This window comes from Chanos chanos, chromosome 1 (assembly GCF_902362185.1).
Source record: "Chanos chanos chromosome 1, fChaCha1.1, whole genome shotgun sequence".
In the NCBI taxonomy this organism is placed as follows: domain Eukaryota; kingdom Metazoa; phylum Chordata; class Actinopteri; order Gonorynchiformes; family Chanidae; genus Chanos; species Chanos chanos.
In genome coordinates, this window is record NC_044495.1 from 46,930,539 (window position 1) to 46,943,297 (window position 12,759).

The following is a 12,759-nucleotide window of genomic DNA, read 5'->3' on the forward strand; positions in this document are numbered from 1 at the left end:
GGCTTTACATTTCATCACCCATTAGGAGCTGTTAATCTAATTTGCTTTTAATACTTCAGACAGTCAAATTTAAAAATTACTTTTTTATATTAAAAGTGATTATGAGAATACCGGTTGATGTGTTTTTCTGTTCAACACTTAGAGCGGAAATGACTTACAATTAATATTGATTGAGGAAAAAAATGATTTGGAGAAAGAGTACGTTCAAAAAGACGTAATATTTAAAATGATTTCTTTCAGTCAGTTACCCTTAACTTTTTCACCAGGAGCAAAGAATGAATGGCTTTCAGTTGACCCCTCCACATTATTTGAAATGGATCATTACTGATCCCTTTGTTTTTATTTGTATTTATTCCCTTATCCAGCACATGTGTAATGGTTATAGTCATGTGGCGGTGCCTGAGACTAAAGCGGTGTGTGGTGGTATAGTAGTATGTAACCATTGTCCTATGTTGGGACTGAGTCATGTTGTGCACTCCTCCACAGCTTCTTTTTTCTCTCCAGTCGTTTTCTTGGCTTTTTCTGTCCAGACGCGTCAATCCTTGCTTGATTGTTGTTGTTCGTGATAACCTTTTTCATTGACTAAAGACAAGGAGGGATTAAGGGAAACTGGAAGCGATCGTGTGAATGCTGTGGATCTTACAGAGGGAGTAGAGATTTTGTGATTCTATGAGAATGTGCATTAGTGTAAGAATGGCCAAGAGAGGTTCTCCCAGGGTGATGATGTGTTCTTCACACTGGCATGTGGCTCACTGCATACACAAACCATTATTATTGGCATGATTTGACTTCACAGTGGCTGCCGTGATGATATTGTTGTATAGAACATATTTCTGGATCATTGATTTGTTTGATACTAACTCCACAGTCATTGTTTTGACTGGATTTTGACCTTTTCTCTGCTTTATTCTAATCCTTACAATAGTTGTAAATGGTAAAAGAAACATGACAGAGGTGTCCAATCATCCCTAGAGTAGTGGTGTGTGTGTGTGTGTGTACAGGTTTCTAGAATCAGTTTTTTTTAAACCAATGTTGTAAAGGCTAAGAAGAGAGGACTCTCAAAAACTAATTCATTGGCTTATGCACACGATGAAACGCTGAGATCTTTTTAAAAATCTGTACACACACTGGTCCCTAAGAGAGTCTGCAAGCGCCCTAGTTTGAATTTCTCATCTATGCTATAACCTGTCCTTTCTTTACCTCATGTCTCTTTTTCTGTCTCTTTTTCTTCACAGCAAGAGAACTGTAATCCCAGGCCTTCCTGTGTTCCTTGCAGGAGCTGTAAGGTTTTCATTAGTTATAGTGCATGTGTGTTTTCAGAGGCACCACACCTTTCAAGGTCTGCATGTTAAATGTGCTTAAAGACATTAAAAAAAAATAGTGATATATAATTACCTTAAAAATTAATTAAAGATTTTATTTTATTTTTCAACCCAAGTTGATGTAGTTTTTAGACACGAGTCATTCAGTTAGCTTTCCACTAGGATGTCCAGTGCCATCTTTAATAGTGCTCAAATTCAGTATTTTATGACAAATGGTCTACTAATCCATAGTGTTTTTTGTTCGTGCAAGATAGCTTAATATATTTCATCATCCAATCCCTGTTTTAATTTATGTGTAATTCTGCTGCTACATGGAAATGCAATGAAAAAAAAACATGTTTAAAAAGCTAAAAAAAAAAAACAACAAAAAAACTAAAAACAAAAAAACACACAATATTTCATCTTTTCCAAAGGAAAATCATATTTCTGGAATGTTAAATTTAACTATTATTTTTTTTGCTTTGCACAGAGATGTGCGACCTTTTTAAGACATGCCTGTTGGGTAGTTGCAGTGGTGTTTGAGAGGAACTTGCAGTCTCAGAGAAAGCCTTTAAATGTTTTCAGCATCTAAGTCAACTGGATATTGGCGGCCCGTACAGGATGGTTAATGAAGCAAGACTACGGGTTTAACTTTGGCAGATCAATGGAGAACCCCACAGGGCTTTTAACTGTGTCCAGACAATACATCAAAGATACTGATCCTTAACGTTCAGTTTATCTGATGCAGCGTTGCTAAGAGACCAGTCTGATTTTAAATCACTGATTAAAAAGACTGGTGGGCTAGTTATGTTGTCCTGCTTCATGAGATGGTCTTCTCCTGTTTACAGCAGTGTTCACAACTGTAATAAATACCACAAAACGACTGGTTTCAGGTCAATAAACAACAGTACGTGACACAAGTTTCTTTGTGTTCAGTTGATCACCTTGTTAGTCTTTCAAAAGCTAACCTGCATGAGGCACAACAATCATTTCTGGAATACACTTTCGAGAGCTAGAGATTAGAGGTTATTTTTTCCACATGTTTGATTCCTGCAACAATGCAATATTTTTTAGGGTTATTCTAATTAATAATCCACTTGGGGACAAAAAAAACAAACAAAGTGAAGCAAAAGTTGAGCAGAAAAAGATCTCAGTTCACTTTGTACAGTATTCACACTGCTATTGGTTGAATTCAGATTCAGGTGCCTTGCCAGTTCACTTCATTAAGTCCCAGCTCACTTTCCCTTCTCACTACCATTTTTCACTGGATCACAAACACTTAACTGTATGGAAGTTTGGGTAATACCAAAAGCACCTCTGAACACAAGTGAACCTACAATGCAACTGAACTTAGAATTTATGTTAACAATCCACATACGACAACCACACCAGAGAAAAAAATGAACCAACTCAGACCACTTCCTGAGATTTGTTTTGCACTCATAAATGCATGTAAATAATGTTTAAGGGCAATGAATAACCAAAAATCACAATAACAAAAATCCTCGAAAGGGATGTGAAAACACCCTAAAAGTGTTACACTGTTAGTGTTACAGTTGAATCTCATAAATATGATGACTTCTTAAGATTTGGCGACACAAAACTTACATTAAGAAAAATATTATTTAACTTTCATGATTTTTATTCTGCAACATTCAAACCTTTTTTTCATATTTACAGTTCTCAATACAAGCTTATAAACATCAGAATAAAAATACTGATTATTTAGAAATATTTCAAAGAAAAACGATTAAGTCTTACACACACAGAACTGGGTGCCGGTTTAAATTATCACGGCAGATGGTTTATTTTGTTTCGCTTTCTTTTAAAACCTCATTATGTATTCAACATCAACATTTGGCCATAGATAATACACTGGGATTTTCTTTAATAATATTTATAGAACTTAAAAAACTGAATTTAAAGTAACTCATCATCCACAAAGCAGTGGTAATGGACAATTCGGGTTATGGCCTTGTAGAACTACCTAAAATGGTACGTGGCACAGACTTTAGCTGCAATTTAACACCACCCAAAAGAGGTAGAATGTATATGTGTGTGAGATATGGTGCTTGAATCTCCGTTTGGAATTCTCCCAATGTATTCTGAGTTTTAGCCGTCTCTTCGAAATGTTTCAGAGTTCTCAGAATTTTACGACATGGTTCACGTTTGAAATCTCTGGGGTTTTGTAATTATGAATTAGTACACACACACACACACACAAAAAAAAAACATCCTCGTTTTTACACGTTTCTGCTCCAGCAGCACTTTTAACTTCTGTCGGTTTGGGCCCACGGGCTCTCCCCGGATCACTGCATACCGAACCACTGTTCCTGATCGGCCCACTGAGCCGCCTCACTGTCACTGCCTTCCAGGTCCCCCTCCTCTCCACTCCCCTCCATGTCGTCTCCATCCAGCTCCACTGTCGCGTCCGTCGGGCTCTCCTCTTTCTCCATCTTCTGCATGCCCTCCAGAGACTTCTGGTCATTTGGATCTAGGCTAAAAGACAAGGAAAACAGCAATATAGCCATAAATGCATTTTGTAAAAAGACAGTAACAGACAAAGGTTTTGGTCTGTTTTCTCTAAGGCTGCTTTCACACTTGATCTGTTTGGCTGGTCCGTACCCGAGTGCAATATTTACCGATGTTTTTATTTACCAATGTCGCTAAGCAACAACGCAAAAGGAAAGCTAAACGGAAAGCCAAAATATATTTGTTTTCTTATTCATCTTTTTGTTAATATGGTGTCAGCTCCAAAATAACCGTGTTCGGTATTTTCACTTTGCCATAAATGCTTCCCGCTATCTGAGAGTGATGAGAGCTGCTCGAATAAGGAGGTTTTTGCAGAGACAGGCGGCTTTGCAGAGCATACACACATACCTTCCAGGTGAGCGAACAGTGTGGCTACTTGCAGTTATTTTCCGAATAGTTTTTAGATCCGACAAGTGTGAATTGCCACGTAACTGTCTTCTAGTCTGTATTTTTAAGATTCTTAGCATTTTTGAAAATTGCCTGTTAATTAATAAAACAAATTACACGTCATCAATAGCATTTACTTCCTGGTTTTGGATCGGATAGCTTCCACACCAATGCGAACCGCACTCAAGCTCAAGTGAACCATACCCCAGACCCCCGTTTTCTGGAGGACTCAGGTATGGTCCCTTGGTCTGCACCCGAGTTCGGAAAAGAGCATTCACACCAACAAAACGAACCGTACCAACGGCTGACGCGGACCCAGATTAAGGACATCAGTGATCATCTGTTTTTGTGTCATGGCAGAGGCCTTGTCCCTGTGCTGACAGAATGTGTGATGTCATCTGTTGTTATTTAAATGAGACGTTTACCTAAGTGCTATACTGTACTGGTCCATAGCCTCCTGATAGTCGTTAACGGCCACGAGAAAATCTCCCAGCATTCTGTGCAGCACACAGTCACTCTGATTGGCCAAAGTGTTTCTCAGCAGAGTTATCCCCTCTTCATACTTCTGTTCTCGACCTGGCACGACACAAACAGAACAGAGAACAACACATGTACAATATTTCAACAATCATGTGTCAAATTATGACATCACTCAAACATCACAGACAACATAAGTGATGATTTCAGCTCAGATTTAAAAAACTGGCTTTAAAAACCTAAAACAAGAATGTTTTGTAGGTTTTTTTTTTCCAAATCAGGAAGTCAAGGAATTCCTTAAATGCAGAATCAAGGAATTTTATCAGTATACTGAAGGAAAAAATACACATTAAGGGGCAAACTGTTAAACACAAATACATATTTGGAGGTATTAAGGGTGGGGCTATTTGTTGTGGTTCAGAACTCCACATAATGGATGAGCATAGTTCATTAACTACCCTCCACTCATCATTTTTAACGCTGCTTATTATTCTGTAGTGTGTAATAAAGATGACTGTAGGGAAATGCCATCTGCATTGGTTACATACTCAGCAGCTCTGCTTTCTTCACAACAGCTTTGATGTAATCTGGTCTCTGAGCCAAAGCCTTGTCCAGCAGTGTTTTAGCTTTCTCCTGTGTCATGGGATCCTCCAGACAGACTGTAGCCAGAATCGTTAGAGTCTGGGCATTCGCTCCAAGGGTCTTGTAGATGTTGTTGGCCATCCCCATGGCTTCACGGATCCCATTGGAGGCCAGGTAACAGTCGATCAGTCCTGGAGACAGGAAAAAGCAAGACGGCCTTAGTCTATCACTTTTTAAATGTCACTTTATGAAATCTGTTCAGATCTGATGGAAGGCTGCTTACAGTTTACACTGCCACTGACTAGTGTCCTATGCACACATGTTGGTATTAGTTCAAACGAGTAGGAATGGATCGTTGCCACGGTAACATCGTCATAGATGGTTGCTGTGGTAATACTGATACACGTATACCAATTCATATCGGAACAAAGAAAACAGGGGACATGGTCTCTATGATTTCTGCATTTCTCCATGACTTGTATATTTTGGACTACAGCTGAGTTCTCATTCATGTACCTGAGTGTTAATTCGTCAATGCTGGGTCATTATTGGTAATATCTGAATTTAGCCATATGTTTATCATTCTTTAAAAACAAAAAAACATGATGGAACAAACCCAAATAGGAACTTGAAAGGTATGCCTGTAGTTTTGTCCTATTCTAGTTCTGCTATCAACATGAGAGACAAGTAACAGACTTTATGTTTTCATATAAAAGTATAAAGTACCAAAAACAAATCACTCAAACCTCAAATCACTAATATCATTGTGAAATGGTGCTTCTTTGAATTTGTAATTGATTTGTGTATGTAGAGCCAGCGAAGAAAAAGTCATGGTGGGATTCCTTGTCCTTTCTGAGTTAATGTCATTTCTACTGCACCAATCCTGTCATCAAAGGAGAGAGCCTAAGCATCTTATATCTTACTCCTAGTTAACAGCCTGGGGACCTCCGAGTGGCCAAGAGGTGGGGTTTACAATTCAGGCTTTTTTTTTTTTTTTTTTGAGTATTCAGTTTGAATATAAGCTCTGGGTGTTACAGTCATACAGTCAGATGACTATATGACGGCAAGTAATCGCTATCCAACGCTCTCATTCGAACTAATCACGCCACATGTCCATACTGACCAGCCCAGGTTTAGTGAAAAGACACAGTGACTTCACATGGATCGGTAGGGAAGTGTTCTAACCCCACTCACCTTGACTGAACAGCAAAACACTGTGTTAATGGTCACATTGAATAAGGGAGAAAAATGGGACAGGTATTCAAAAAAAAAAATCGCTGATTTATTAAACATGAGACAGAAAACCAAAGATGAGTGTGTATCAGAGACATTGTCTTCAATTAGAGTGAAATCTGAACTGATCCAGTGAAACAACAAATCACAAAGCAAAACACCAGACCAAGTCAAATACTGGGTGTGATGCTTGCAGGCAAAGTATGACAGCATAATATTTTACACCTGTGTTGCCATGGGAAAAAAAGTAATTAATATCGCTTATCCACCGAGACTTGGAACCATCTGGCAGCCATTTTTAAATACTGACTTTGGATATGCTAACTGCTAAGTACCAGTCTGAAGATTTTGATGTTTTGTATGTAAATATTTACAGCAAACAGACTACAAGTACTCTGCACACTGGGTCGGAAACTTTACTTTACTAGCACCAAAACAGTAGTGTGTCCACCAGTTTGGTAAAATACAGGATAAATTTCTAAAGAGTAATGAAATACTGACTTACCCTCGTAACAGTCCAGGCGGCAGGGGGCGAGTCTCATGGCCTCCCTGAAGTGAATGATGGCTTCCTGCACACGCCCCATGTTCCGCAGTGCCGCCCCCTTCAGCAAGAGAGCCTGGACACTGTTACTGTTCAGCTGAATGGCCTTAGCCCCCAGGTACAGGGCACGAGAGTAACGCTTACTGTAGAAACTGTGACACCTGCGAAAATCAGTTACAGAGAGAGAGGATAAAATCGTCTTTGTTGGCTCTTTGGGTTTTTGATTCGTTCAAATCAATTAAAGTCAATAATATCCGTGACGGTGACCTGTGCTTACAGGATAATGGTAAGTGCCTAAATGTTCCTGGCTTCCTATTTATGAAAAAAAAAGCAATCAACATAGAACACATGTAATGCCTATAAACTACAGGCAGAGATTCATTAAAACAGACTTACCCGGATATGACCCACGGCTCAGCATGCTGGTCTGAAATGTTAAAAAGTCGTCCTCCCAGAACCTCAACATCCTCAAGATGGCCTTCCCGAGCCATCAAGTAACCATACACATCCATACCTGATAAATTAGACCCAAACACACGTTAGTATTTACATACATTCATCTTCATTATGTCTCTTACTGTGATGCTTCCTCACAGTGGTTACGAAAATTTAGTGAATGAGAATTTCCATTCATTCTAGATGGACCTTTAGAGGCTCTGCACTTGTGCAGAAAGTTAGTTTATTTGGTTTCCTTTTGTTTGTTTTTTTGTGGAACAACAGAATGTACTGAAGAACAAAACAGATGTAACGGCATCTAGGCTGTTGCGCCTTCTCCAAAAATGTCTACTGTTGCACTTTATTCAGAAATTTCTACGAGCCATCACAAAGACTCTTTCATTATTATTATTATTTTTTCCAAATCAGAATGATACTTGACCCCCCAAAATCTGCCAAAACCTGTGACACAACTTTATTATCCTGCTACCAAAGAGTCTGAGACACAGTGACATACTCACACAGTGTATAGTTTTGAGGTTATTTATAGCTAAACAATGTACAAGTATAATTTAGCACTATACCTTTGATCAGATAAGGGTCCAACATTTGTGCCTGTTCAAATTTCAGAATAGAGTTTTTGGTGTCCCCTGCACGGAAGTAGACATCTGCCAGACTAACGAGAAGATCCACGTTATCCCTTAGGAGAGACTTCTTCTCCAGAGAACTGAAGACGGAAACAACATCACCCATCAAAAAAGCACATCCATAATACCTTTATATTCACATCCAAATTTGAATCTGTTTCTTGGGGTACTAATACTAATCCAATCTTTGGCCTGAAAGTAAAACCTAGCCTGCTCACAGGATAGTGTTGATAGCTCTGTGATTATCTCCAGAGTGTATGAAGGCGTAAGCTTTAATCCACACAGACAGCCAGTCCAGGTTTGGGATACTCTGGATCACATCCATAGTCATAGAGGCCACTTCTGCTCCCTTCACTGACAGAGACAGAAGCCCTGTGCCGGAATGAGACACACAACAGACTGTGTTAGCAAAGAGAAGGAATGACAATCGTTTGGGTTAAAGAATACAAAAAAAACCACACCAAAACTGTAACCTACCAATTATTGCATCAAGGGCCAGGGGACATTGCCTCAAAACTTCCTTATAGCTTGTCACAGCAGAGCGTTCCTGACCAGCTTTTTTATAGAGGTTCGCCAACATCATGTTGATCTGGACATAAACATACAGTTGAGGATATCATTGTTTGCAGTGGTCACAGCAAGGGTAAAACGCATATATCAAGGTAAATTACATAACCAAGTATAAATATATATTGACATGTTGTCCTAGGATATTATAAGGCTAGAATTAAGGATTAAGTCAGGGGGTGCCGTCATATTTTGATTTGACTGTTGTGGCCTGTAAAGCCCCTTGAGACTGTAAACAGTGATATTGGGCTCTAAATAAACTTGAACTTGAACTTGAACTTGAATATTTAGTTCACCTTGGGCGTTCTCTGTCGGGAGGGAATTCCATCTAGCACTGATATGGCGTCTTTGTCCATCTTCAAGATGGTGTAGCATTCTGCAATTTTATACTTCACCTCAATTTCTGAAGGCAGGTTCTGTAATCAAGTTAACAGCCGATGACGTTGTGACAATGCGGAGTTTAAAAGATCATAACTGATGTCTGTTAAGCAAACATAGGTTCACGTTTAAAATCACGACACATGTGACGTATCACCATGAAACTCGAACTGCATGATGCATCTACACACGCTCTGTACCTGTGTTTGAACTGATGATGTTGCTCCACCTGTGGTGGATGGACGCACTTTAGAAGTTTTACTCAAGACTTTCTTCTGCTGAAGGGCCATGTTGTACTTGCAGGCAGCATTTCGATATTCTTTATCGTGGAATATAGAATCAGCATGGTAAACCAGAAGCTGGTATTTCTGTGCTGGAGAGAATAGCTCCCTGAAAAGAGTGTAAAACACAGGTTAACAAAAGAGACAGAATGTTGTTCAAATTCAGAAGAGCCAGTCTTATAATTCAGCATCTGATCACGTCAAACCACAACACAGGTTTCTCACTTTGCTTACTAAAACCGCGTTAAATGCAACAGTAGTTTTGCTAGACCGAGGTACATTTACGCCAAAACAGTCAGAAGATACCGGTGCTTTATCCAGTTTGCACACTATTTCGAAGTTTGTGCATCAGCATATCAAACAGCTGTTTGATAAATTAATTCAGTCAATAATCCTGCTAAAAAATATAAGATATTTGCTACGTACGGATTGTTTGTGCTCATAGTCAACAACAAACTGCTTAGTATCCGCACGTTGGAGTGAAGACCCGCAGCTGCCATATCCCGTACATGATCTATGACATTCATTTTTTCTGTTTTAGTCGTTTGATTATCAGGAAAGTGGCAAGAAATATCAACAGATTGGCATTCGCACCGCGATATGTATCCCGCAAATGGTACTATTTTGTAAATATGGCGCTTTTGAATCCTGAGATGAAGCGGAAGTAGATTGCTGCATGTCGTACTGCCCGCGTTACTGTCGCGCCGACTCTGCTCTCAGCTCCACATATTTGAATTTCGCTCAAAGAGCTAGAGCATAGGATGTATACTGTGATAGGGTGCACCGACTGATGTGCACCCCTAACATTGTAGAGCAAGGAAACCGAGTTGCTTTCTTGTCAAACATACGAAGAGCAAAATGGAAAGATTTCATAAATAATAACTTGTTCTTCGTGTGTTTCTGTTGGCTTAAAATATGTAACACCAGAGTACACACATATCACTCTGCGCAATGAAATATTCTAATACCTGAAACAAGAACGTGAGTCACAATCACTTTCCCGTTGTATTTTTAGTGATAGTGCTTGAGATGCATCTTTAAAAACAGATTACAAAAAGTTAGAGGCTACTACGTAACTTCAGCTCTACTCAAAGTACAAGAATTACTCTAACAACCTCACTGCGGTCCCCTGAAGATTAATCTTAAAGTTAGAAGTGACGTGTAAATTCCCTCTGTAAAGACAGCGTCCTTTTTCATGTAGATCTGACACAGACTATTGCTTTCCTTGACAAATTACTTTATTATGTCTAAGTGAAATTATTATTCTTGAAAGTTCCTTTCAAACAATAAAAATGATCTGACTTGCTATTGTTATTCAGAACTGTATGCTTTGGAACTGCGTAGGCGAGGTAAACCACACGATCCTCTAGGTTTATTAATTATTTTACTCAAAGAGAGGGAGAAAAAAGTAACCCTCCCCACGATAACCCTGCAGGACTGTGTCAATTTCCGCTGACTCGCGATCACTCATAGTGTAAGAGTCGCCATCTAGTGGCTGGCGGGATAAAGTCTGTTTAAATCCTGGTTGAAGTCGTACGGTTTTTCAATATCAGTTGACTACTTTTGGTAAATAAAATGTTTGCACCTTAGTACAGTGCATTGTTGCAGGCGCATTATTACACTCTAGACTAAGCTCGGGTAACTGCAGGTTCGTTATGAGATGACTCAAAACATTGGAATGTTCACGTGTGTATGATTTTAGAAGAAATGAAAACATTCATCAAGAGAGAAAAAAAATGAAACCCCCAGTTTTACTCCCGTATCCTTTCAGCAGCCAGTAAGAAAGGATTTCGATAAGGGTAGTGACCAAGAACCTAACGATCCAACACATAGCTCGATGGCTGGTAAAACACATCACGATCAAGGCCTCATTTACATTTGAAATTGCATCGCTAGATTTTTGTATGGTATGAACTTTGGAGAAATCGGTATATGAGGTCAAAGAATAACAATTACAATACAAGTAATGTAAAAAAAAAAGTGCTTAAGTTGGCTACTGAAAGCAAACTTCATACTTGTGCTTGAATGTTTACGTATACTATCTGCTCTGCCAGTACTGCAGCTGATAACATTGTCATTCAAAGAAAAACTCTTTCAGTGAACCAAAAGACCGATTTCACATTTATTTCAAACTTGTACCACTCATCACTGAAAATAAAATGTACAATGATTACAGTGATTTCAATATCATTTCAGGAATCTGATGTCATTGCAAGTGAATAAAACCGATGAAGCTTTGAATTCAGTCAAAGAAGCAAGTACATTGGTTTGGATTTTCCAACATCTTTGAGGTACTAATGGAAAAATACAATACAGGGAAAATTATAAAAGTCATAGGAGAAATATCTGAGCAGAGAACATGTACCTGTGATAGAAAAATATCTGTACTGGTCTCAGAATGATAGTTTCTGGTTTATTATTTTACCCATTTCTGAAGTCTTTTAATGAACATCACTGGATATAGTACCATGACTTCTTCCAAATATTTTTTACACTACATCTCCAAATTGTTGTATATATTTACACTCTCAGAACTTCAAAAACAAACAAACAAAACCAAAAAACAGAATTGGCATGCCGTAGAGCTGTTTGTACACGGAACAAGTGAGGAGTCCAACAGTTCTGCATTATGAATGCGTTACATGGGCCCCCTGTGTCACAGGATATGTGACCAAAGTGTTAATACTCTCTAAAGATTGTGACATGCAAGGCACAAAACAAGCAACAGTCTCCTGACTACAAACATTAATTGCAAACTTCATTTACGAAAAGTCCATTTAGAACTTTATAGTGAGGATGCTATTGCTATTGCAGATTATTACAGCTTTTCCCCTTATTACAACCTACAAATGTACATTCTCGAGTAAAGTGGTGAAATGAACACAATACTCTATTTAGCTATAAGGAGAAAACATTCCTCAATGGATAGACAAGTTGATGTGTGGACCACAGGCCAAGAGGAACCTAAAAGATTGAGTATTTGCTTCCTGCAGTGAAGGTTCTGTTAGCTCTGAGATATACAACAGCACATCTGCCAAGACAGGGTCAATTATGCCTTACATTGAGATGCCATACAGCTATGCACACACCTGATATCCACTCTCTGCACTGAATGCAGCACTGGAAGAAAAGTATTATTTTCTCATTAGGGTACCACTTACAGCTGCCAGCGGCTTCAGCTAAATTCACATTCAACAATGTCAAGACAAATCAAGGCACTCCAGATAAGCAGACAAAATTCAATGACTACAGCAGCCACCAGAATAGGCTATGAAACAGTGCAGTTCACATTAATCAAAGCTGATTTGATTTGGTCCAATTATGCTGATATCTCCAGTGGCATGAACACTGATTGTTCCAAACTGAGTTTAAAAAAAACCATCTCTGATCGAGACATC

At 38.9% G+C, this 12,759-nt stretch overlaps 1 protein-coding gene across 1 annotated transcript; it reads right to left on the minus strand.

Moving 5' to 3' along the window:
* Positions 1–3,033: 3,033 nt before the first annotated feature.
* Positions 3,034–9,888, minus strand: anapc7 (anaphase promoting complex subunit 7). The gene is made up of 11 exons (XM_030780002.1): positions 9,788–9,888; positions 9,281–9,470; positions 8,999–9,118; positions 8,613–8,724; positions 8,354–8,507; positions 8,073–8,215; positions 7,450–7,567; positions 7,018–7,214; positions 5,246–5,470; positions 4,646–4,796; positions 3,034–3,800 (listed from the first exon to the last, which is right to left on the minus strand). Exons 1-11 carry the CDS (start codon positions 9,886–9,888, stop codon positions 3,611–3,613), a joined length of 1,701 nt encoding a protein of 566 aa, XP_030635862.1. The 3' UTR covers positions 3,034–3,610.
* Between the last annotated feature and the right edge of the window lie 2,871 nt (positions 9,889–12,759).

Excerpts from the sequence above, each read along its gene's own strand:
- anapc7 (XM_030780002.1), bottom strand. The coding sequence starts at position 9,888 with ATGAATGTCATAGATCATGTACGGGATATGGCAGCTGCGGGTCTTCAC. Across the intron at positions 7,568-8,072 it reads GGACCCTTATCTGATCAAAG|GTATGGATGTGTATGGTTAC; the intron begins GTATAGTGCTAA and ends CTAATTTATCAG. Across the intron at positions 7,215-7,449 it reads GAGCCGTGGGTCATATCCGG|GTGTCACAGTTTCTACAGTA; the intron begins GTAAGTCTGTTT and ends TGATTTTCGCAG.